The 25366-nt window shown below is 40.2% G+C and overlaps 1 protein-coding gene across 1 annotated transcript; it reads right to left on the bottom strand.

Annotated features, from left to right (window-relative positions):
* Window positions 1-886: 886 nt before the first annotated feature.
* Window positions 887-25358, bottom strand: MBTPS1 (membrane bound transcription factor peptidase, site 1). The gene is made up of 22 exons (XM_076349365.1): window positions 25168-25358; window positions 23701-23958; window positions 23079-23282; window positions 22604-22714; window positions 21163-21272; window positions 20658-20774; window positions 19565-19632; window positions 18824-18926; window positions 17904-18055; window positions 16757-16918; window positions 16052-16196; window positions 14769-14957; window positions 13999-14171; window positions 12885-13000; window positions 10718-10874; window positions 9716-9840; window positions 8649-8726; window positions 6751-6891; window positions 4233-4364; window positions 3587-3713; window positions 2769-2899; window positions 887-1712 (listed from the first exon to the last, which is right to left on the bottom strand). The coding sequence occupies exons 1-22, from the start codon at window positions 25352-25354 to the stop codon at window positions 1516-1518; spliced, it is 3183 nt and encodes a 1060-aa protein (XP_076205480.1). The 5' UTR covers window positions 25355-25358; the 3' UTR covers window positions 887-1515.
* Window positions 25359-25366: the final 8 nt, after the last annotated feature.

Raw genomic sequence — 25366 nt, forward strand, 5'->3', positions numbered from 1 at the left:
AAGATGGGTTTTCCCAATCTTTTTTGCAGGACACTCATGTACTGCGAAACCCTATCCACGGCCACCGTTGGAAGGTTTGCCCCAGGCTACATAGAGAAATGTTCTCTGCTGCAGTGCCCTTCCCAAGGCCCACCACCACCATCCATGATCGTAAGCCCCGACCGGGGCAGGTGCAGTCAGACCGCCCAAGGTCCCTGGCACCTTCTCCCCTCTCCAGCCATGCCCAGGGCTGCGTGGGAGCCAGTGAGCTGCCTGAGAGCTCAGGCAGGACTGTTGACCGGTGCAGACCGCTTCCCTGCCCAGGCACCACTTCTGTTCGCCGACAGAGGCAACCACCACCTCCCTGCTCCTCCTGGGAAAAGGCGCTTTTATTTGGAGTGGTGATCAAAGCAGCTGCCAGGGAAAACCTCGCAGCTTCGCTACAAAAGAGAAGCTATTTCAACGATGGCAACATTAACCGACACCGTGTGGTAAGGGCAACTTCTGCCTGCGTCCTTATTTAAGCCCGTAACAAGTCACAGGCTTTCAAGCAGGACAAACCAAAGGAGACAGGGTTTTTGGCTTTGTGACACACCACGCTATGCTGTTAGGTGCCATCCACACGACAGTTTCTTACACAGCTCATCACTGAGCTGCCCTTCGGGAGCTCTCTCCTCATTAGCTGCTTCTGCAGTTTTGAAGGTGTTCAAAACTCTGCGCTCACTCGGGACGGGCACCGTTTGTACGACTGCCCCGTTAATGCTCCAGAGGAAAGTCTGCAGCTTGGGATGCTGCTGTTAAGGATAAAGATATGGGGGGAAGAGGGGGAGACATGAAAATTTTCTCTACTCAACAACTTGCTCTCTCTAACTGGCAGTGGAAAGAAGAGCCATCTAGCACATTGTTTTAGCTTCATATAGATAACATATTTATTGAAAATCTGCTTCACCAACAACGGTGAAATCATGACCAAAAATTACAAAACGTCATGGTAGCTGGCTTTATAAAAATAAACTGCAGGAGTATGCCTCACCGATTCGTACTGGTTTCTCTCGCCCCCTCCCTCCTTTAATGGTGTCTGTTATACTCTTCAGCTTAATACCGTTCTAGAAAATTGCATTCCGTCCAAAAAAATGCACTTGTTTTTCCTTAGCAGAGGTCCTTAAAGTGACTTTTCCCCCCGCCCTCCCCAACAATAAATATAGAAAATAGCCTCTAAACAAATAAATTTTAGTTTGGTCAGCTTAAAAAAAAAAGGTCCATTTTCCCCCTCTTGGGATACGTAGTGACTAAGCAGCCATTGAAACAGTATTCAAGTCTTTGGTGGCTTCGGCTGCTTAAAGCTGCAGTTTTATGTACAGATGATCAACTGAGGTCCTTTTTTTTTTTCTCTCCAGAAACCAAAGACTATGAGATGATGTCAGGTGCGAATTACTAGTACGATCAGTGCCGCATTCACTGCGCCTTCACTGGGAGCGATCGGTCGCCCAGGAAAGCAACCGGTAAAAGGAGGTCATCTTTGGCAAGCGAGAGCTTTCACACAGAAGGCGTCTTTGGTGGATGAACCTGTTGCATAAGCTGCGGTCGTTTCACTCGTGGTTTCCGTCTCTTTGGCCTGCTCTTTGCTTTGTTGATCTGCACCACAAAGAACGCCAGAACCACCATGGCACCAAGAAAAGCAAAGACCGGAATAGTCTGTCCTACGTCCTGGTTGTACCGGCCCGGCATTATACCTAGAAAGGCAAAGAGGTTTGGAAGCGACTAACGACCGCATGAGCTACGATGTCTTTGCAGTGTTAACGCTATCTACCAAAACGATCGATGATAATTCTTGTTCAAAGATGAAACAGCTATTAATCAGATTACATCTCAGACAGGAAGATTAACAACTGCAGACCGATTAGTGACACTAAGACAGGATGCTAACATTACAGAAAAGCACCAGCCTTTCCACCTTGACCTAACGGGGGATGTGAAAGTACAACCCAGATTTCCCCTGCAACAACAATCTTCCATTCTGCGTTAGAAGAGAGATGCAAACGCTTGACCATAATTTTACCACTAAGTAATTTCTATAAATCACACCAAATCCCGATGCCACGAGGAAACTGATTTTGTGCTCGCTCCAGAGACCGTGCACGCACACGGTGAGGATGAGCTCTAGAACCAGACCCTTCCTTTTTACAGGCATCTTTTGGTCTAGCAGCTCAGCCTGGGAAAAGAGCGTGCGTGAGACTTTCAAACTACTTCCAGCTGGGCCTGCAGTGCCAAGCTTGTACAGGAGAGCACCCCACCATTAGACTGAATGCCGTTTCAAGTGCTCTACATCATTTCTTAGTGTAACACCTTGCACAAAGCACCATTCAGACAAACTCTTCCGGACTCTGCTTCTGCATCTGTGCACTCACACAAGGAATTTTAGCTAGCAGGAGGCATCTAGCCACAGCTCCCAAGGACAGGGACTGCTGCTGACACCCGTCAGTCTGAACAGCGCCAAAACAAACCTCGACTACTCAAAAAGCAATGCCAAAATCTTCCTCCCAGAAGGAGGGATACATGCATATCATGCATGCTTTCTTCTGAATAAACTATTCATATGCAAAAATATATCTCTCGGGCCTCATCAGTCAGCCTTTTGCAACACAGCCATACTATTATTCGCATGTTTTTCACAACTGAAAATAAACACGTGGCCTCTGTTCTGGCTGCACTGTGTTTGGTTTTTTTTTTTCCAAAGCTTATACAAAAAGCAAAGCAAAACAGTGACTTTCAAACTTTTCAATATTTACCTCCAGGAATGTCCCATGCGCCACTTTCTCCAGGGGACAATGGTCTCACTTGGGGTCGGTTCTGTCGAAAACTGGGCAGAGCCACTTTATCAAGGTCAATTGACAGTAACTTCTGATGCTTCCAAAGGTTGCTAGAAGAAATTTAAAGACAGAGGTGTCTGCCCACTTACTTCAGCAATGCAAGGAATTTTGTAGAAACACATAGAGAAAGTAACAGTTGGAACCTACAAATAACTCACTAGTTTGGACCCAAATGATAGGGTCTGCTCTTTAGGTTCTGCAGTTTGCAGGCCTCCAAAGTTAAATTCAGATGCCACAGGGACACACTTAGATCGGCAACTATTTACTAACAACTCTCTTGCACGCAGACTACCAAAAGTTACTATTAGCAGCTCAGCAGGCAAGTACGATGCATATATAATGCTGATGCATTTGCCTCCGAGTGACTGACAAACAATACACCAGAAGGCAGAGTTAGGCGAGCTGTCCAAGAAGCTGCTTCAGAAAACTACTTCCAAGGCATGCACTGATGATGGATTTAAGCAAGACCGTTCACTCTAAGTTGGGATCACTCAATCACAACAGTGAATTGACTTGTGAAGCTATTTTTAAAATCCCCCGGTTTCATAGTGTAGCTATAAGGTGAGTCAGAATTATTCACTGATGAGGCATTAATCATTATTTCCTCTTTGCAATCTGGTATTTCTCTAGGAAAGGCATTCCAGCTGTCCCTTTCAAAAGCAGATGGAACAAATAATTTTTCAGCTGCACTCAAAAGCAAGCCTTCTTGTATAACTATAAGAAAGACGTATACTAACCTGGGGGCAGTTTCATTCAAAGGCTGTGGTTTGGCCCAGGACAGGTGAGGACAAGCAGGAAGGGACCGGGGTTTAGGGTCTCCCAAGTGAGCCTCGAGCACCTTTGAGTATCGATGCAAATGGTTACCTGCAACTCACAGCAGAGACTGACTGTGTTACCAAAAGACTGGTAGGATAAGAGTTACCGACATTTGCCTCCCGCTAAACAGAGCTGCTGTAAAACCAGGAGCTCTTTACAGTAATGATGACTTGCAGCTAAATCTCGGTTAGAATTAACCAAAGGGTACCTTACAAAACAGTAAGAGTGTGCACCTACAAGGTAATCCAAGTTTTGCTGGCAGCACATGAGACAAGGCTGTATGCTTTATACACGCTCCGTAGCTAGTAACTAGAATGCTCCCTAGCAGAACTAGGTATCTGAAAATTCCTACTCTATGAACAGAACATTTTCTTTAGTCTAATCACAACTATATCCTGACAAATCCCTACAGTAAGTGCTCTCTTCTCGTAAAACAACAGAACACTGTAGAGCTCACACCAAACTAATCCTACTGGCATATAACTCAAGGGGTCTGCCTGGGTCTTCCTAAATTCCACCCTGACGCTCCCTCAGTTGTGGGCTCTGCTTGGTAGTTAAGGCTCTCACCTTCCATCCGCTCGGGGAGAGAGTAGCCAGCTCCCAACGGCGGTCGCTGCCTGTTTTCGGAATGGCTGAGACTTGGCGGCGTCACGCCGTAAGAAGTGTACTGCAGGAGGGAATCCAGGAGCCAAAAGCAATCTGTGGATTTCATAGCCCCAAAACAAAATATGCATTACGCCACATTTCAAATGGCTCATCTTACTCTTAAGAAGAATATAATGACATTTAGAAGTACCATCAGTTTTTCTGGCTCCTGTTATTCTCCTTTTGAAGTTCTAGGCCCAATTTCAGAAGAGATGCAATTTTCAACCCCTCCTCCCCAATACACAAACACAAAAACAAAAACAATCTGTTCAGTCTTAAAGTTATCTTCTTCTCTTGTGTACCAAATCAGGCCCTTTTGGTGAGTAAGACATAAAACAACAGGTCTCAAATACAGGAATTCCAGGTTGGGCAAGGCCATCCAAGTCCCTGCAAAAACTATGAGGTTTTTCGGTGTGGAAACACAGGAAACTCAGAACTTCTGATATCATTTAAGAAGGAAACAAAGAACCAACTATTTTTTGAAAGGACAAAATAGATATCTCGCAAAGAAAAGTAAAAACAAGGTCATGTTTTCAGTAGAAAGTTATGACTCATTTGCTTTCCCAAGCTTAAAAAAAATAAACAAAGGAAGGGGAAAGTTTCTGGCTACATACCAGCTGAAGGAAAAGCAGTACCTACAGCAGCTGTGGTACAGACCAGGCTGGGAACCAATGCCACAATATAGTTGATCATGGTTTTCCTTTGCACTTCAACAGCATATGAACCCTTGTTTTGATTCTCTCCTGAATTACTACTGCCTTAATCCAGGGCTACCCCTAACGAAGAAGCAGTCCAGCTAGTTAGCATCACAATTCTCTAAAACTTCCATCTGCAGGAGTAGGACAATGTCTTGTCAGCTATTTCCACCACACAGCAAACAACTTTTCCCAGAACTTCTCTCCCCAGGAACAGTTGGCTGGGAATGGGAATTAATCTTCATAATCCTGGTGTCCCTTAAACCCTCACCTTTGATTTTTAAAGAGGTCAATCAGATGTTAAGGATTTATATTCACAAATGTTAGGAATTTAGCTCAGTTAAAGCCACCGATGTCTCTGCAGGAGACATAGCTCCTGGTTCATAACTTAAAAGCTAATTTTAAAGGATTTCTTTAGAGGCTTTCACTTTTTCTTGCTTCACAGGTCACACTGAATTGAACAGCATTAGGGAGGTCACAAAGCACTGTTTTCTATTACTTAATTTAAAGCTACGTCTCTTCTCTTATGCTACATGCTTTCAATAACCTACAGCAAGCACATAAGGCACCGACATGCTGGTGTTACGGCAACTCACTGGAAGCCACTCAAAGACAGATAAGGAGAAACTGGAGAACTTCCAAAGAAAAAGAAAATGTTTGGGAAAGAGAGAAATGAGCTAAAGACAGAGAGCTCCCTTAGGCAGTAAGTTCCTTTAAACTTAAACAAATTAGGCAAGGGATGGATTAAATAACCAAATATTTTTAAAATGTCAGTGACAAAAGCTTAAAAAATTATAAATGTACTTTTTGTCACAAAAGGAAAATTCAGGTTGAACATCGCATTCAGTGGGAATGCAGAAAAAGACGTCACATACTGAATTATCTTTGGCCTCTCAAGCCACAGATCTACCAGCCTGCGCTTTACATGTCAGGAGAAACCCAATCGATCTCTTAATTGTAGAAGTCAGATCAGACAGACTGCTCGAAAAAGGTTTTATAAGGACCAACCACAGTGTGTAAGGAAGAGAGAATGGCTTCTCTGGGAGTCACAGAAACTGCACGCACACACAACTCGCACACTTGCTACCTGGAGTTGCAAATGCTTTGAAAACCCAAACAGAAATTCCTACTTTCTGACATATTTACAACCAGCTGGTTTGTGTCAAAGTATAACAACGTGAAAATAGTAATGCACAACTGAGATGTTGAACATTACCATAAATCCTCACAGGAAACATTGCAAAGGGAACAAGGCACGCCAATGAGCAAACTCAAAAGATAAAATCCATTGCACTACACAAACATTCTGAAAATGCAACTGAGGAAAAAGTGAAGGGATCCCCTAATGGCCTCTTCACAACTTCAAATCAAGCACGTGTAACTGTTAGTGCTTTCTGGAAACAAAAACACCCCAAAGAAGCAAAAAACCCCCGCACCCCCCGGCAAAAAACCCACCCCAAAACCAGCCCCCAAAGCTTATGGGATGGAAAAACAGGCAAGGGGCCTATGGGGGGGGGTGTGTGTGTGAATGCTCCCATCTATCAGAGGGCTATTTAATGTGGAGCACTCTTTTGTTGTAACTGCACCTTACAGCGTTTTCAGTACAGCTCTGCAGAATTTAGATTAATCCCCAGTTAGGAATATTTAGAGATTCCCTAGAAAACACCTACTTCTGATGGGAGCTGTAAAAACCCCATAGGACAGCTCAAGACAGTAACTCTTCCTGCATGTCAAAGCTTACACACCTTTCTGTCGATGGCTGTCATCCAAGCAATTAGAGTCACCGTACAAAACAATTCTGCCACCACCTTCGGAAGGAACTTGGTAAAGTCCCAAAATAGGGACATTTTCAATTACAGCAGTCTCCTGTTTTAAAACTTCAAGACCTAAAGCAAAGCACAAATAAATTTCATAGCCTGCAAAGCATCAACATCCATTTACCTGTAAGTCAACAAAGCCTACATTGCAAACTTACAAATGCAGCTATGCCACTCTTCATGTCACACATTTATGCAAAATATTTAAAAAAAACCCCATGATGTTATGATAACAATGAAACTGCTCCAAGACCCTGATTGTGAAGTTTTCTGCTGATACCAGTGTTTTTCTTTCTCTGGCAGAGAAGCAGAAAAAGACCTCACAACCTGGATTATCTTTAACGTTCTCGAATGAAAAATCCTAATATTTTCAGCAACAGGTTCAAAATCAGAAAGATCTGCCTTACATATAGCTTTACGTTGTTTTAGTCCTTCTGCAGAATTTTACAGGACACAGTAACTTAAAAATCAGCCATCACAATGCACACTGTTCTTCGCCAGCTTACTTTGCTGCCATGCCTACCTATTGCTACAAGAAAGTTGACTATGGAACTAACAAAAGAGAACAGAGACATTCCATGAAATACAACATCTGTCTCTCTGTAAGCAGCAGCTGCAAGACAAAGGCTTTGATTTAATTCATTTAAAGCAGCCGTTCAGCCCATTTTGAAGACTGCTGGGCTTGCATCTCCCTGCAACTCTGCAGTTAACTAGTTACCCTTGCACTTTGCCTGTTCAGCTTTCAATTCAGGAACAAAGAAAATTATTGTTTAGTAAGGATACCTAAGCCAAAAGGAAAAAAGAAAAAAAAAAAAAAAGGAACTCACGTGAGTTTTCCCACCATCCCCCTCCGCTTTAGCCTTTGGCAAATTTTACTCCCGCCTCACCCCAGCTGCTCTTTGAACTGGCAGGTAGAGCCAGTTTTCATTACATGCAGCCCTGCCATGGTTCACAGATCTGCTTCTCAGCCTTTTCTGAAACACTTGTACCAATATTGTAAAGAGCAATTTTTGAAGGAGTATCATTTAAAAGCCTGCCTCCAAACACTGCAAGTATCCGAGTAATAAACCGGCAACTTAAAAGACACGTTTGTAAAATATTTACAATATATCGATGAACAGTAAAGATGAAAAATCACAGGAACCTTCCCAGTATAAATGGGTACATGCACCAAAACCCAGATGACACCTGGCTATAAACCTGCCATCTGTACCTTACAAATCCATCCAACCACTTTATCTCCTGTGAACTGAAAGCTCTAATAAGCAGCAGGAGGGAAAACACTCCAGTTCATGAAGGAAATAAAACGAGGTCTGTAGAAAGCTGGTTTTAGGTTAAAGGTTTCTTACCTCTAACACTCATTTCAAAAAACAAAATAAGACAAACTTCAAATTCAGTATTTAGTCTCCTCTACTTTAGACGCTGCCTTTAGATAGTAGAAGCAAAACACAGAGCTCTCTTGCTTCATGGTTGCAATGAGAAGGATTCAACAGAGAAAGCAGATCTAGCAGGCTACTTGTCAAATTGACACTCACTCTCTCTTTCTCTCCCCCGCCCCCGCAGATATGTTTACATACAGCAAACATAATAAAAGACTGTATATATACACTTGGATATTGCTGTACTATATAAAAATTGCGTACAGAGTCATATTGCAGCTGCCTGTTAGGCATCCAACTACATGTTCTAGGCAAAATGAAAAAATACCTACCCTGTTGATGTGTTTTTCATTCCATTGTTTTTACACCTTTAGACTTTGTAACTTTGCTGTACACCGACTCCAAAGTTCTACTTAAAACACAGAAAAAAGACAAGGAAGCGCATACCTTGATCCTTAAAAGTCTGTGCAATGACAATGCCATCTTCTGGAAACTTTGCAATACTGCATCCTGATGCGTAATTCACTGAAAGACATCACAAAATTGCAGTTTAAAGACCAAAAATGACACTCCCTCCCTCCCCACTGTATTTCAGCAAGCTGTTAAAACAAGCACAGAAGAAAATATTCTCAGGAACACTGCTCTGAATTTGTGTATTTTGACCAATATGTGCATTCACAGAGAAGGCATTTCTAAGCACGGCTTTTGCAGGTTCATCTTTACATACTGCTTTCAAATCTTGCCATTTAGGAGACTGACATCTTTTTTTAAACTGAAAAGCTTAATCAAATGCCATGAGAAATGTAGTATTTCACACTAACAGTCATTATTTATACTACAGAGAACCTGTCTCCTTCAATCAATACTGCCTTCTCTTTTCACATACATTTTCCAAATGAACCGTTCAGAAGACAGATTTGGAAACCAAGCATGAAAACGTCAGGTGACTTGGTCAGATAAAAAGAAAGACTGGCTAAACCTAGAAAGTCTGAAAACAGTAAGGTCACAGACCTGTGACCTAACCACAAAGTTTGAACTTGAAACCAAACATATTCATTTCAGGGGGAACAATTCAAAAGGTTACAAGAACAGGAATTTACAAAACAACTCAGGATGTTGTGATGCCTGTCTAAATTGGCGTATTCCAAGGAAAAAGTCCCTATCCATTTTCTTCCTCCAAAACTTCAAATTTCTACGTAACTGCAAAAATAAAACCAAAGGCTTCATCTTAGCAACTAATATTTATAGCCCAGACAAATATAGACACACCCCAACAATACTCTTCAAAAGTATCAGCACCTGGAATGCAAGCCTAAACTGAGGACGTTCATTATCTGGTCTGAAAATTGTTCATATACAGTCTACGAAGGAAGTCATCATTTAAGCATGCTTATGAGACTCTCTTCACTGAATTTGAGTGGTTCCCTTGACTCCTGCTCAATCTCATTCTCACAGAAAACTATCTTCCAAACAACACACTGTAGCCTGCGTAGGCAATAGACTCCAGTACTCACTTTCATGATTTGCCATGGTAAAATCGCCTTCATACAGCCCATCGCTAAAGGCCATATTCCAGACAGAAAGCAGATCATTGAGAGCTGGTATATTAGCACCTCCAGTATCAGGCATCCACCACTGTCTGTAAAAATTACAGCGTAACACAGTTTATTAGTCTACAGAATATACTCCTAGAGTTTGTATAATGAAAAGTCAGGTGTCTTCCCACGTGCAGACTTTTTCCAAAGTCACTTAAATAACGAAATACATCTCAAAGCCTTATTTAACTCCAGGGGCATGCGAGCAGCTGTCTTTGACACCAACGCTTTTGAGCAAAAGTTAAATACTACTAATGTAATGTTCTCAGTGCATTTCGGTTCCATGGAAAACTTCAATTTACTAGAAAGAAATTCAGTCTTATGCTCTTTGTTTGGCTAAGATGAGGCAAAAACGATGGTCATGTAATTTGCTTCTCATTTTTCTAATGAAGCAAAATGTTACTTGCTCACAAACTGCAGAACAGATCTTTCTAGCTTAACAGTAGCACAAAACAGGCTGACAACTACAATAATTATGAGGGTCTTTATCACCAGTGGCGATACTAGTGTATTTTCTCTTTATACGATACACTGGAATGATTTCAATAATGGGTGCACAACCTGGCGATTCTGTTTGCAACCCACATTTGGGGAGCAGAATAGAAAGAAAAAGTGAAAACTTATCCATTCTTCTTTGTTTGTCAGTCTCCACTTTCTTACTTCTTTTCATTGTAAATGTTTTTCTGGGCTTTAAAAGAAGATTACATTACCAAGGGGGCCTTTGCAATCATGATAAAATAGGTAGCTCTTCTCCTTAAGCTGCAGCTTAACGTCAGTTTTGCTCTTCAGGTAGTCCCTTCTTACAGGTAGCACGCAAGCACTAAGTACAGCGTATCACATTTGGGATTTTTAGGGTAATATGCGCATAAAATGTCAATTCTGTGGCATTTTATTTCCCAAAGAACTGACACAAATCAGTACCTTGTGTTTTCATCATAAAACTTGACTTTTCTCATAACAGATGTGTTGTACCAGTCACTAAACACTATAAGCGAAAGTCCGTTATCGACATCCCTCCTCAGCTTGGTGATCTCTTCAGGAAAATACTCTTCCTCACTGTCCACCATCAGTAAAGTCCCTGCATGTAAAAGCAAAAACAAAAGTTCACCAGGCTGTTCACTGTAATGTTATTGCTATTCACGCAACCCAGGCAAAAGTCAACACAAGCGCATATTTTGCACAATATCCAGTCCATGTGCCCTGCTCTGGCAGCTCACCTGAAGAAGTCATATTTAAGGATGGGAAACATTAAGACAATTCAGTTTACAAATGTATCAAAAATCAGTCTGGCAGCACAGTATGCTTTTTAAGGATGTTACTTACAACTCGTGCTTGTGTGGTCTCATGAACTGAATGCCTGCATATGTCAGGTGTATATTTTGCAGTTTGGTCCCAAAATGCTCCATAAACCGAGCCAAACTGTGGCAGAAGAGGACAATCAGGAAATTCACCGCTGATCCAAACTAAAGTGCTATTGTAGAGGCACCCTAGTCAGAAGGTTTTTCACTGCTCCAATTCTAAAAGGTACTCTGCTCACTACTGCAGATTTGCAGTCAGGTAGACAACAATTATTCTGAAACTTGGTTTGATTCAGACCTTGAAAACTACAGCTGCATTTTAGCAGACCTGACTAAAAGTGCCATTACCACTTTCATATAACCCTCTCCCACTCCTGCAAACAAGCAAGCACAACCTTCTTTGCATCACTGAAAAACACAACTAGAAAAAATATACTTTTATTCCCTGAAAATATGTTTATGCTTTTAGATTGCTTCTAAATATCAAGTCATTTTGCTTCTTCACTTTCTGACTGCCCAGAGAGGTGGTGGAATTTCCACCCTCAGAGACAACACAAATCTCAACAGGACGATAGCCTGAGCAATCTGATCAAGCACTTGTGCCCGCCCCACATCTCACAGTCCCTTGCAACCAGGCCAATTCTAAAAGTGCAGGCAGTCTGTGTTTGGAAAGCCTTCTGATAAAGATCCTGTAGAAACCATGTCAATGACATGGATGACGGGACAGTGCACCCTCATCAAGTTTGCAGACAATACAAGCTAGGAAGAAGTGGTAGATGGACCACAGATCACTGCATTTTTCGCCCCTCACTTTTTCCCATTGAGGAAATTCTGGAAGCCTAAAAAACTACTAATCAAATGAGGTACAATGTAATGGTGAATCAGAGGAGAGAGAAGTCGCCTAATGCTGCTCCCTATCAACTATAAAACCAGCAGTCTCAGAAGAGAAACTATTTTGTTACTTTTTTAAGGGCTACCATTTCTGTATCCAGTTGCACATTCACTGAACTCAAAAAGCAATGGTGAGATATTTATTAAAGAATCAAGATAAACAAAAGATTACTACTGATAACATTTCCAGAACTAGAAAATTGTCAGGAGGATGCACCCTCAGTTTCCAGTCTACTGAAGAACATCACAGCCCAAAAGAGAAGAGGCTCTTGTTGGAGCACGTCATGGTTAAATAGAGGGGCACACTGGAGCAGAAAAGAGCACGGACTGCTTGGTTTGTCCCCTGCCTGGCAAATCTATCAAATCTCCTTCCTGATGAACACAGAAGAAAACAAGCCACACACTGCTTTGCTATCGCATATGGTTGAATAGAATACTTTCCCCACTCTCTTATCTATCCACAAAGATCAGTTTTAAAATGCCACTGCCGCGGAAAAAAAACCCAAAACAACAGAATGGACACTTTTGATTTCAGTCTGCTACTCACATCATGCTTCATTTTGACTGTGCCAAAAAATCTTTTGACAAATACAGGTCTGCCTTTGTGGGACTGAATACAGAGGGACTTTTAACCCACTCAGAGGTGGGCCTTCCCTCTCATTTTTTCATAAGGATAGAAAACTGCACTAATTGTACTAGATTCCCAAGCAAGCTTCTGCAGGGACACTTTACACAACTAAATATCAGCATATAAATAATAAATACACCCACTGTTATAATATTTTTCTACTACCATGAAAATTTTTCTTTGCGCCCCCACATTTTTGGTCTTCCAAAAAACAGGCCATTTTAGGAAGAAGTTAACAGTACAGAGAACAAGGCAATTAACTCATGCTTACCATACTGACTTGCATCAAAACATGTAAATGGGGAACCAAGAACCTCAACAAAGTACCCCATGCTCCTTAGGTGCTGGTACATGTCCCTGAAGTTTGTGTGGATATGGTCACCATTCCTTAGGAAAAGAGAAAAGTGTTGAAGACATTTAAATCTGGCATGCAGAAATCTGATTTTAATCTAATTATAGATTACTTCCTAGTTTCCTTTCTAAAAGGTCCATTTTTTTCAAATGATAACCTGTAGTTTTCCAAGCACCATCTCCTCTTTGCAAAATTCTTCACAAATTACACTGGTTCCGAGTGCTACAGGGAAGAGTTAGTTATAGAGTCAAAGCTGGAGATTGAGCATGTTCCTTACAAAGCACAATTCTACACGTTTGCATCTCGCCACAGAGAAACGCTGCTGCATTAAAACCAGATGATCTTCACAGGACCTCCTCCTCGCAAAAGAGCCAGTAAGAGCAGTTTTAACTACTAACTGGAAGAAGCACACAGGACCACCTGTAAATAATTGCTGAAACTCAGCAGAGAGTTCCTGTCCATTTGCCATATCTGCATGCTCCAAGTAGCTTTCCAAAAGCCTACGTCTTCGTCACTGACCCAATTAATCCTCACTTATACATTGTCGCGCGATTCTTCTATGGATGGTTTCTCTCTCCATCTATGAAAGACAACTGGTCAGCCGAGCCTCTCCCTGCTTCAAAGACACTCCCTCAACAGACAAGGGGTCTCTTCTTTAGAATTCAGTCTTTCAAATTTCTCGGTTTTTTTGATAAGCGAATACTCAAGCAGCTAATAAAGGGCACCTCTCAACTTCCTGGGAGAAATTAGGGCAGAAAAGAAAAATGCTGCGCTTTGAAACCCAAACAGAAATCTCAATGTCTTAAATGTGCATTGTAAAAGCTTTTCATTTCATGTGAATAAAACCATAGAGCACAAAAAAAATCCTGCACCAAAAGCATGCAGAGTCCAAGTGCTTTTCATGGATTTCCTAGAAAAGATAGTTCCATGCCACATTGAAAAAGGCCAGAGCTCTCTGGCATTCAGTAAAGTTATCCCGTATCATTAACACACAATCAAGAAATACTGATTTAATAGAACCTGAGATAAATACCAATCTAATGGATCATTCTTCATCCTCAAATTATCCCTGGGGAAGTATCCTGGTGGATAACGGAGATTATGATATTGATCCCAAAGGACTCTCTTACTACGAGGTGGAGTAGGAATAATCTTCACTTTTATTGGAAGCTTCACCGTTGAAGTCTGCTCTGCACCATTCTTAGACTGAAGGACAGAACAAACTACAGTGAAATCCTTTTTCCCCCACAGGAACATTCACCAGTTAACTGTGGATTGTAAAAGACCAAAAAAATGGAGGTATCAAATCTACTTCTAGTCACCAGTACCAGCTCTGGAGACAGAGATGACTTTTGCCTTAAATCACCATAGTATTTTTTCTGCATTCAACAGTTTATATTTATGCTCAGAATGTAAAATAATTGGAATATGTTACAACTGTGATTTGGTTCAATCGTTCAAAACCTTAAAAACTTCTCAGGAACAATTAAGCATGGTTCTAGAAGAAATATGTTTAAGTACTGTCTTTTTCAAAACGCATTACTTGAATTCACAGTAAAGAAATGAAATTATGAAGTTGGTCTCAAAGAGAGGTTTTCTGATTCTAAAGCATATTCAATTCGCAGGTTAATCCTGCTCTCAACTATAAAGATTATTATTTGTACTCTTCAATTTTCTGACCCCAATCTAATTTATGCTTCAAATGACAGGACCAGAGCAACCCCTTAAAAAGAAGGTATTTGCATGTTGGGAAGCAGTTTTAATAATTATTAACACAGAAAAAACAAAATGCACAGAACTTACTTCATTTTCTGCAGGGGATGATACTGTGATCATAACATGACCTTGAGCAATGCCCTCCCAAGATGCTGCTTTCTTTGCTACAGAGATAGAAATTGCTAAGTATCCAGACCAAGGCCACAACACAGGGGAATAGGAGAAAGCCACTTCGATATTATCCCCATTTTGGGGGAGATAGGGTTGCCAGTCTGGCTGTGAAATGAAGAATACAGAACATTGGTAAAACGGTATTTGCAGTCACTAATTTTTGCACACATAGCCCTCTTCCTCTGCACGCAGAAATAACAAATTTTAGCTTGTCTGAAGATTACGTCAAATTAAATTCTGTCCACAAAGCCCAAAAGGTTGGTGTTGTGTCAGTGAATCAACCTAATCGTGACAGCCTTAATGATCCAACTATAGGCTTTTCAGAGGCAGGAATCTCTAAGAAGCTATCTGATCAGTGTGCTGCCTAAGTGCACCTGTTTTAATGTTTTGGGATCCTGTGCAAGAATTTATTGGGAAGAACACAAAATTTCCTTTCAGTAACCAAGAGAGCTATCGCTGTAACAGACACAGGCAAATTATATCTGCTGCATCTGAGTATTACCATAAGCTAATGGTGTTGGGTAAGAGCTTCAATACCCTTTAATGTAAGCTTAAATCTAAAACACATCTCAGGATTCACACTAAAATGTTGAAATTAAGCTCATTTACATTGGCTAGTTTTGGGATAGGTGCCTTATTTAACTTGTAACAATTCCCAAATCTGTTCTACATTTAAACTTACTTCAAGCTTAATGAAAAAAAAAATTAAAAACCTCCCTAGTCAACCAACATGTTCAGCATCACTGAAGTATGAGAACAGGTTTTGCACCAGACCTTGGTAAGTCAATACATGCAGGTCGTTTTGACCCATGGAAGAGGCATGATTTGTAATGTCAGGATCCTTTACTAAGATTGCTTATGCTCCACACCAAAAAAACAAAAAAGATGAGGAAAGTCTATCCAGAAGATTTTAAATGCTATCAGAGAATACAAAGAAATCTCTAAGTACCTGTCAATCCAAACTGGTTTTACAAAGATAAAATGCTACAGGCCCCTGAAACCAATGCATTGCTTGAAAACTTGTAGACAGCTCATGTTGACAAATATTATTAATCTGGGTGCATCCTTTAAAATCAAACATTTTGCATTTCTTGCTCTCAGCAGTAAGAAATCTGATTTGTTCTACGAAATTCATAGTCTTTTCTGGGCAGCTGTTAGCAACATTAAGAGTCAGGACTTGGAACAACATTAAGTCTTACCTTGTCTACAATTCTCCCAGTGACTCCCATACCATTAAGGATAGTAACGTTAACAATGGTTGGCATCCCTCCATAATATATGGGCTGAGAGCAATAGGGCCACATGTAGGGACATTCCGTCAAGTCAATATAGCTTGGACTCAAACTACAGGACAGAGGACATAAAATTTAAAAAAAAATAAATCAATAAACAGCAGAAGAACATGCCACTATACGTAACTATGAAAAAATTACAGATAAAACATGCCAGTCATAGTTACTCTACGAAGCTCTCCCCTCGCTTCCCAAATCTGCCCTAAAATCTTCTTCCTTCCCCCCCCATTTTTTTTTTTTTTTAAGTTTTGTGAAAAAATTTTCACAAAACAAAAGCAGCTTTTCAGTACAGTGAGAATGTTCTTATTCTGGAAAGTTAAAACTTAAGTATTTTCCATTGTGTTCTAGGTTACATTATTCATAACATCTGAGGCTAGAAGAGAAAGTAAATTTAGCTCTCATAGACACTTCATTCTCTACATTGCTATAACTTAGGCAGAAAATACATTGACTTTTCATCCATTCTCTTGTCAAAATTCATGCTTCAGGATTACAAAAGATCTGTGCAAGTTCTCTTTGTTGCATAAGCACAGGTTGCTCAACTGAGTTACACATGCATCACCTGCTCTCTTAAAAGAAATACAGCAGATTATATTAAGGATTAAAATTAACCTGGCCTGTGGTTTATAGCTGTTGAGGATCTGATAAGCTCTCAGAAGATCCAACTTGCCATGTCCTTGTTCAAACATGTTGACTCCAGGAAGTCTACGTGCTGACGCAATAAGTGCCTGCTTCATACTTGCTGGATTCACCATTTCACGCTTCTGAACTGTGCTGAAATAGGAAACAATAGATCACGCTAGGTGGCCTTTATTACAGTTTCTAGCTAGTCCTATTTACCATTCTGACTTAACAGTCATTTGATTTAAAGAAAATGCAATCAAAAAATCAGGTTGCTGTGAGTAACATCTACAGTTCATATTTGTCTATTATTACTTGATTTCTCACTGGAACAGCTGAAGAAGAGCGGCAACTTTCTGACACATTTATCTTAAAAAACTAGTATTACACAAATTTTTCTCCTTACATGTGCTTCATGACCAGCAGTCATTACAATCAGGATAGTATTTTTATATGCTAAATAAAATATTCTGAAAATCAAAGCCTCTGTAACTGGAAACTTGCTAGTATCTTTTCCAACATGACTCTTCCGGGGGGGAAAAATACCTTTGTTGTTCAAAGAAAAATGCACCATTTTATGGAGGAAACACGACTTTGAATTTTTGGCATAAGTGGTTTTCAAATAAAGGTTTGTTTCATCCTTATTTAGTAGCAGTGACAAACACCAAGTACAGACTTGCAACTCCTACCTTCCTTTCAAGTTCTTCAGTGTGCAAGAGATGACTTACGCAACTGGATAATAGTCATAAAACCCTAAATCCTGTAAAATTTACAAGTACTTAGATAATTATCTAATACAGGTGCCTACTTTGAGCAGCTGCTCTTCTACAACACAATTGACAGAAGCTCAGCAATTCAAAATGATTAAAAAATGTGACAAGATTACTTCGAAGTACTGTTCTCCCTAGTTATATTTTCAAAGACGTAACTATTATTCCAAACAGCTCTCAAGTTTTTCCCAGGAAATTTAGAGCTAGTCAGACAAGGTAATGTCTCAGCCAGAAGAACCCCGATTTTATCCTCCGAGTTTGTTTTCCCACATCCAAACACAATTCTTTTTTATTTGGTGGGTTCCTTTAAGGGCTTTTATGACCCTCCTGCATCAGTATCTTTTTAGAGATTCTTATTTAAGACTTACCTTACTAACAAAGTAACAGCACCTGCCACAACAGGAGATGCTACGCTTGTCCCAGAGAGAGAACGGCATCCACCTTTCATACCAGAACCTCTCACTCCAGAACCATAAGTAACAATATCAGGCTTCACTCTACCATAACCTCCAGGCAGCTCCTGTGAAAGAAAACAGATGGATTATTGCCCTAATACATAACGAACTCCGGTTGCTTCATTTGGGCATTTAAACTAATTGCAGGTCATTCAGAAGTAAAGTCATCAACTAAATGAGCTGAGGTTCAGCATCATGGAACAGCAAGTAACACCTAAAGAAGGACTCAAGCTGTTTACGACAAGTTCTCAGTGTTTCAACATCAACATTACTGCCGATTACTCTAGTATCTATGCTAAGTGTGAAACCACTGACAAAACGATAAACACACTGCTACCTGGCTAATGAATGAGATACAGCACAAAGAGAAACATGTAATAGTCCCCTTAATCAAGATCACAATGCAATCTCATCTGAAATCACGTGTGCAGTACCCATCACCTCAGTTCAACAGGCAGCTAAGTGCAATGTTACATGTAGCATCTGGAAATCCTAGGATTTTTAAACTAAGGGAAGGACAAGAGCAGGCCTTCATTTTTGCAGATTTAACCACACAGGCAAGTCCTCACCATACATCAAAAGGTACTGGACATTTTACAAATACATCAAGAATGTCAATAGTGGTCAACATTAAAGATGACAAACCCTGCAAAGAACATTAAGCTTCTTGCTTAGACTGACAATCTTTAACTATTCTGATCTTTGATGAAATCTTTTATCACTGGTTAACTCCACACATACCATCTGCATGGGATCACCTTTCAAAAAAGGCTCCCTTTCCAAGGTCCGTATTTTGGCTGCAAATGTGGCTGGCCATAGTCAAAGTATCTTACCCAAGTGGTCATTCCCCTAGATGAAAAGCGAGCTATATTATCTTCAAAGTCAATGCCACCTACTCCAATCACATCCATCTGGTCAGCAGGGTTATTGAGGGTCCTAGAACAAGTTGGGAGATAGCAAGACAAAAACCAAACCAAACCAGAACGCAAAAAACAAGACACAGTCATAAGTTTATCCTGATAACAGACACACTGCCATCAGATTTTTGTCAGACACTCTTTTTAACCTCCACAGAAACAAATTTTGGTCCTACCTGATAGTTATACTTTACAAGCGAGAGCAACTTTTCAGGCAGTTAGTAACTCAGTAACTAACTCAGTAACTACCAATCCATGTATCTTGAAGACAAAACAAAATCTATTTTTAGGCATTTATTTTAGAAATATACCATAAATCGTTCTGGCTTGATCCCTTCTATATTCCTTAAGCCCCAAATCAGTACCCAAAGATGTCTGCTCACACTAACAGGGAAACGTCAGCTGGAAGTACTGCCATTCTTCTTTTACTGACTTTCCACTGTTCCGATGAAAAATATTTAGCTAAGTAATTCACAAATTGCCCTACTACTACAGCAAGTGATAAAGACAGTGGAAAGAGTTTAACTTGAGTCACTTTCTATAAACAGATTACAGAAAAAAGGAGGAGGGAAAACTTCCTGACCAAGCACAACTACTTCCAAAAACATATAATAACATAATATTTGCTTTTTCTTTGAAGTGGTCATTGAAACTTACCCATACAAAGGGCCATCATTGCCAATAGCAGAGACCATGATGACGTTGTTAGCTGTCAGTTCCCATACCTACAAAAAAAATAATGTTTACAATAAGGCTCTGCCACAAAAAAAAGAGACTTTAACAAATGTACACCCCACGGGGCCTGACGTAAGCGAACAATTAGTCCAACCCTCTTTCTTACTGAGACTTACAAAATACATCTATCTCACTGTTATACTCAGTATTACGCTCCAAACTTTCTTAAGATTATGTGACCAATAACCCAGCCTCGACAGCAACACTGCTGATTGATGTAACCTAAATATGTACTAAGGAAAAACTCCTGTCCGTAACAAAGCACTCCAGATGCCAAAGTCAAGTTATTCTGAAACTCCTCCAGTAATACTCTGGGGAGAGTAGTGAAGTCGCTGTCAAACTAAATTTCAATGTAGGTTATCATTAAAAAAAGGAAGAATTTCTATGCCTCAAATCCCTTAATTACCCTTTACAAAGAAAGATTTTATCCTTTTTTAAAATGTAAATTAATTCACTTAATGCTTTTGAAGGACAGATCAACAACTCAGGGGACCATGACATTTACAAACAAAAAAGCCTAATTCCATCTTATCCTGAAACAAATCTCTTATCACATAGCTGAATCAACTACCTGTACTTTTTACCTATTTGTTCTTAAACAATTTGCTGCTAAATTCACACTATACGTATTTTTACTATGAAATAAATTAACCATGCAGAGATTTAAAAAAAAAGCCAAGGGTGGATTTTCAGTTAAGCTCTTCTATTAAGGGACCACTTAGTTGCCTGCTTGGGAGTCACACTTCCTAGCAGTACATACAGCATTTTGTAAAAGGGCACGCTTCCATAGCTCTGTGAATATTTGGGTTGTGTTTGGGTTTTTTTAATCCATTCCTTAAATATATTTCTAAAAGCCTGTACACTGTACAAAATTTCTCTCGTGTAAATGAAACTCCACAGAAACTGGCAGCAGCACCAGAACCTGTCAGCAGCTGTGGCAAACAAGTGGCTCTGCAAGTCCAGCATTCGCGTGAGGGATATAAACACCACGACCACTTTATTTCCTCGTACTAACTTTGTCAACAAACGGATGATCCATGAAGTCTGGCCCACCAATACTTAGATTCAATACATCTATCTTCTTTAAAATTGCGTAATTAAAGGCATCCAGAAACCAAGATGTATATGAGACCTATGTAAGAAAGAGGGGGGAAAAAAGCTATAATTGGAAAATCCAGCGATTCCATGAGAATACAGACTTCAGACAGAGAGGAGAAACACCACCAAAATAAAGCACAAAAGTGACAATTGTCTCCTAGTATTTCTAGTGCTCAGTACATTTGAGTGAGTGCTTCCACTATACAGATCAGACTTCCACACATTATTTCTGAAAAATATACCAGATTTGGAAACCGTAAGACATCTTGTAGTAAGTCTCTTATAAATAGAAAGATGTATCCTTCTCACTTATCAAAGAAAACATGTCAACATTTACAAGTCCTTGCAATATTCCCAAAGGAAAGGATTAATACAGCATTAATCTGGAAAGGCAAAAATTTAAACACATGTAAAATAGCTACCTGGTTATTGGTGAACACTCTAAAAATGTGCAGTTCTGCATTTGGAGCAAATCCCTGGCATTCTCTCATGCTGGCTATCACACCTGCTACAAAAGTCCCATGGCCTAAACCTATCACAGAGAGAAGGAAACAAAATAAGACGTTAGAAGACAAACCATTTCACTGTCAAGGATTCTACCGTTAAACACCACCTATACCAAAAATCACATCAATCTAACAGACTTTACAACAAACCGCAAACACTGGGTTCAGCCCTAGTCTTTTTGAATAGTATTTTGCTACGGGGTTCAGTGGGGTCAGAATTTCTAGCGCTGTGTAGCCAGACAACAAGCTGATGAAACTTTGAGTGATAGACTCTCCAGTCTACCCCACCCCCGATTGCTACCAATGAAATCAAGAGGCCCACAAAGCAATCACGAGAGAAAAACGTTATTTTGGAAAATGCAAGTCACAAGGCCAACGTATTTTTACGTAAACTTCTTAAAAGATTTTTATCCTGACTCTGCAATAACCGTATTTTGTTAAGGCTGAACAGTGAAACAAGAAAACACATTTTTTCCTCTCCTCAAAAAATAATTTAGCTTTTGCTTTATTGGACTGCCTGCATTATATTTCTGTACTCCAAATCTGCCCGTCCAGCAACCATCTGGGCACAGAACTAATAGAAAGTGCTACCAAAAGCAGGTGCTGCAATGCAAAGAAATACTACACATGACAAAACTACAGAGGTGCACACAAGACTGATCAAGATATGCACATACCTCAAAGAGAATTAAATTGCCAACTGACTCACTGACCCAGACTGTATGAAGTTAATAATCTGTGAAAGCATACGGTCAGGGCAAGTTAGGGTTGACATATGAAAAAGAAACACATACTGCAGAAAATAAAAAGTTATTTGGAATGTTGATGGACATGAGCCAGCACAACGTTTGTTGATGAAAACGATATAGATTAGAAAAACTTTACAGGAAGGTGCCAAAACTCTGATTAGTGTAGGACTGCGCAGTAAAGAAGGAAAACGCTCTCCCTCGTAAGTATGGAAATATGTATGCACTGTGAAACAGCAGAATACATAAAAAGGAATAAGAAAGAAACAGCTCTGTGGGGTTTGCTCTCACCTCCACCTACTTTGACAATGTATTTATGCATGCATAATGTCTTCTTGCCCTGACATTTTTCAAATGCTATGATGAAATGCCAAATACGATTCAAAGGAGACTTACACAACACCCTCCTGGAACCTTAATACTCTTTGTTAAATTTGGTATGAGTACAAAGTGCTCGGGACACTGCAAAATTATGCTTAAAATCTCAAGATACACAGTTTCAACTGTGTATTCAACAGAGGTTAACACCACAGCAGCAACAGCAGTTTTACAATGGAAAACAGAACACACCAGTGTCAGGAATAGTTGGACAATTGCGCACAGTAACTCACCATCATCCAAGGTTCTCTCGTTAGTCCAGTTTGTTCTCTCCTTTACATTTTTGAAATGTGGATGTTTCTCACTCAGACCAGTGTCAAACACCGCTACTCTTACACCAGCACCTGTAACAGAAAAGCATCGCTTTTTCTGATTCAGCTTCATAGCAAATCAAGTTAAAGAGAACTTTTGTTTAACGTAGCATGCAATTTACAAGCTCAGTAAGTTATAGCTCTTAAACAAAACTCCTATTCCAATTCAGAAATTCAGCCATAGATCATAAACATGACCAATTTCTCATAAGTACAGTATGCACACACAGAAGAGTACTCCGTAAGTATACAATGCATCTCAAAACAAATTATTTCTCAGTCTTTCTGGAACTGGCACCCAATGAGAGATTAACACATACGAGTCAATTAGCCTCTTCTTACACTTCACTTGTTTTTCGAAGAAGGTAATTGTTCTAAGCCAACAGCCAAAGCATACCTGTGTAACCCATCTGCCAGAGGACGTCTGCCTGCAAGGTCTGAGCAACTTGGCGAGGAATAGCTCTCAGCAAACGCCTGCTTGAGTGTCGACCTGTTGCATGCCAGAAGCCAGAACCTAAAGAAAGACTTGCTCTTCTCAAGGGACGAGATGACTGCCATTTTTGAGTCCATCTGGTTTCATTGCAGTGCAACATTGGATCAGCTATGTAGAATTAGGATGAAGAAAAAACAGTATGAGGAAAACCACAAAAGATTAGATTTTTATGCAAATATACACATCATGTTGTTATACCAAAAGTTTTAGATGAGTGAGTATCCATTTTCTCTCATCAAAATCAGTAAAAGCTTCTGTTTTATCTACTAGGGACATAGTGGTCTATAGTCTCAGGTAACTGACTGCTGCAAAATAAATGTTTCTACGTTGTACATGGAATCATTGCCACGCTTTAGCAAAGGTATGACAAGACCCTGATAATTTTATAGGCAAAAGAATAGATTTCTGTAAATTAAAGAAAAACTGTAGGGCACTCATTTGTGTAATGCTAAGCTGATGGTCTGAAATAAAGCTGAGAAGACTCTTCCAAAGCACATCTCATGCAACCACACAGAAAATTACTTACGCTCTGAATATTTGAGTGATCGGAAGACCTTCCGCTGAGGTGTTACACGCTTGATGTTTGGATGATCTTCCAGTGTCAGTACTCCATCTTTCTGTTTCTCATTGATTTGAATAACTTCAAAATCGCTAGGATAGTCACTGGCTGGGTTGTTGCGAGGTACAATCCTCCAGTTCTCAATATCACTACTTTTTAGTGCACTTGAAATAAATTTACTTCTAGCTTTAGCTGTGAAGTATCCATTAAAAGCCACAATATACTCTGGAACAAGAGCACAACTTATCAGAACTGATGTTTAAGCAGCTTACTCACGCATTCACATCACAAAGGTCCGAATATTTCTTTTTTTCTTTCTCCAGAACAAATAATCACAATTTGAGGCACTTTTTTGTTGCTTTTAGAAATCTGTGATTTATTTCTGCACTACACAATGCCTTTTTCCCCCCCCCCCCCCCCATCAGGAAACCTGCGAAATATGATAAAAACCTTTGAAAGGAAGGTAGAATTGTAAACATCATGGAAAGGTGAAATGATGGGGGGGAGCAGGGGAGAGGTAACAGACTTAGTGTTACATCCAGCAGTACAAACAACTGCTTGATACGCCAATTCAATATGCTTCTTGACATGTATGATTTAAAGACATCTAGCCTCTTTATGTTACTGAGTTTTCGTGCAAACTACTGACACCAAGTACGACGCACAGAGAACGAAGCTGGTCCAAACAGTCCAGTCCTTGAGCTGGATTAGTGATTTGTGAGTGGACCTCAGCCCCAGCGCACACCGCCACGTTCACCACAGTAAGTCTTTGGCTAACTACGCACAGAAACGTCACTATGGACATCCTGCCTGTAAGCACCCAGGCACACACACAGCTTCACTGCGGAAACTTTACGGGTACCTGAGGCAGTAAGTGGACGCAGGGTCAAAGCGTCCTACTGCTACCCTTTGCCATCTCAGCAGTGATATCTGCCTCACTTTGCCTTTCACCTGCTCCCCTCACAATTATCTTTGCAACTTTTGCCATGCACATATTATTGCTTCCAAACTTTTCCTTGAACAAACCCACAGAGATTTCTTGCCTTTCTCACCCCTCCAAGGCCCACTTGTGGTTAAATTTTGTAAAAGAGCCTCAACCATACCACTGGCCAGGTTGAAACAAACAGCTACTAAACGCACCAAAGTGACCACACTTGCCCACCTGAGCCTTCACACTCCATTTTCACTTTTAACATCCTCTTTACTTCCCCCTCTCTTCCTTCTCTTGTTCTTTCAATTTTGCCTCCAGTTAAACCAAGAACCTTTGAAAAAATCTGTTTCTCTTTTTGAATATAGAGAATTTAGCAGATGATATGCTTCTACAGAAACTCTCTGAATGTTACAATTGTACAAACACCACAAATCAGTAACATACACTTGAACTTCACAGGGATTTTTTTTTTTTTTTTTTTTTTTGCTGCTTAACTCTATTACCATGTTCCACGACTGTCGAAGTGAATTCCACTTTCAAAGTAAGGCGAGAACATCCAGGACATATGTGAGCCTCATGAGAGGAATTCCCTAGTCTGGTACCGAAGTGTTTTTTGCCACAGAGTAAAAAAACAACGAGAACAAACCAGATGTTTGCAAACTTCATGGTCATAGAAGAAAATGGTTTCATTCCAAAAATTCC

Source organism: Aptenodytes patagonicus, chromosome 11 (genome assembly GCF_965638725.1).
Source record: "Aptenodytes patagonicus chromosome 11, bAptPat1.pri.cur, whole genome shotgun sequence".
In the NCBI taxonomy this organism is placed as follows: Eukaryota; Metazoa; Chordata; class Aves; order Sphenisciformes; family Spheniscidae; genus Aptenodytes; species Aptenodytes patagonicus.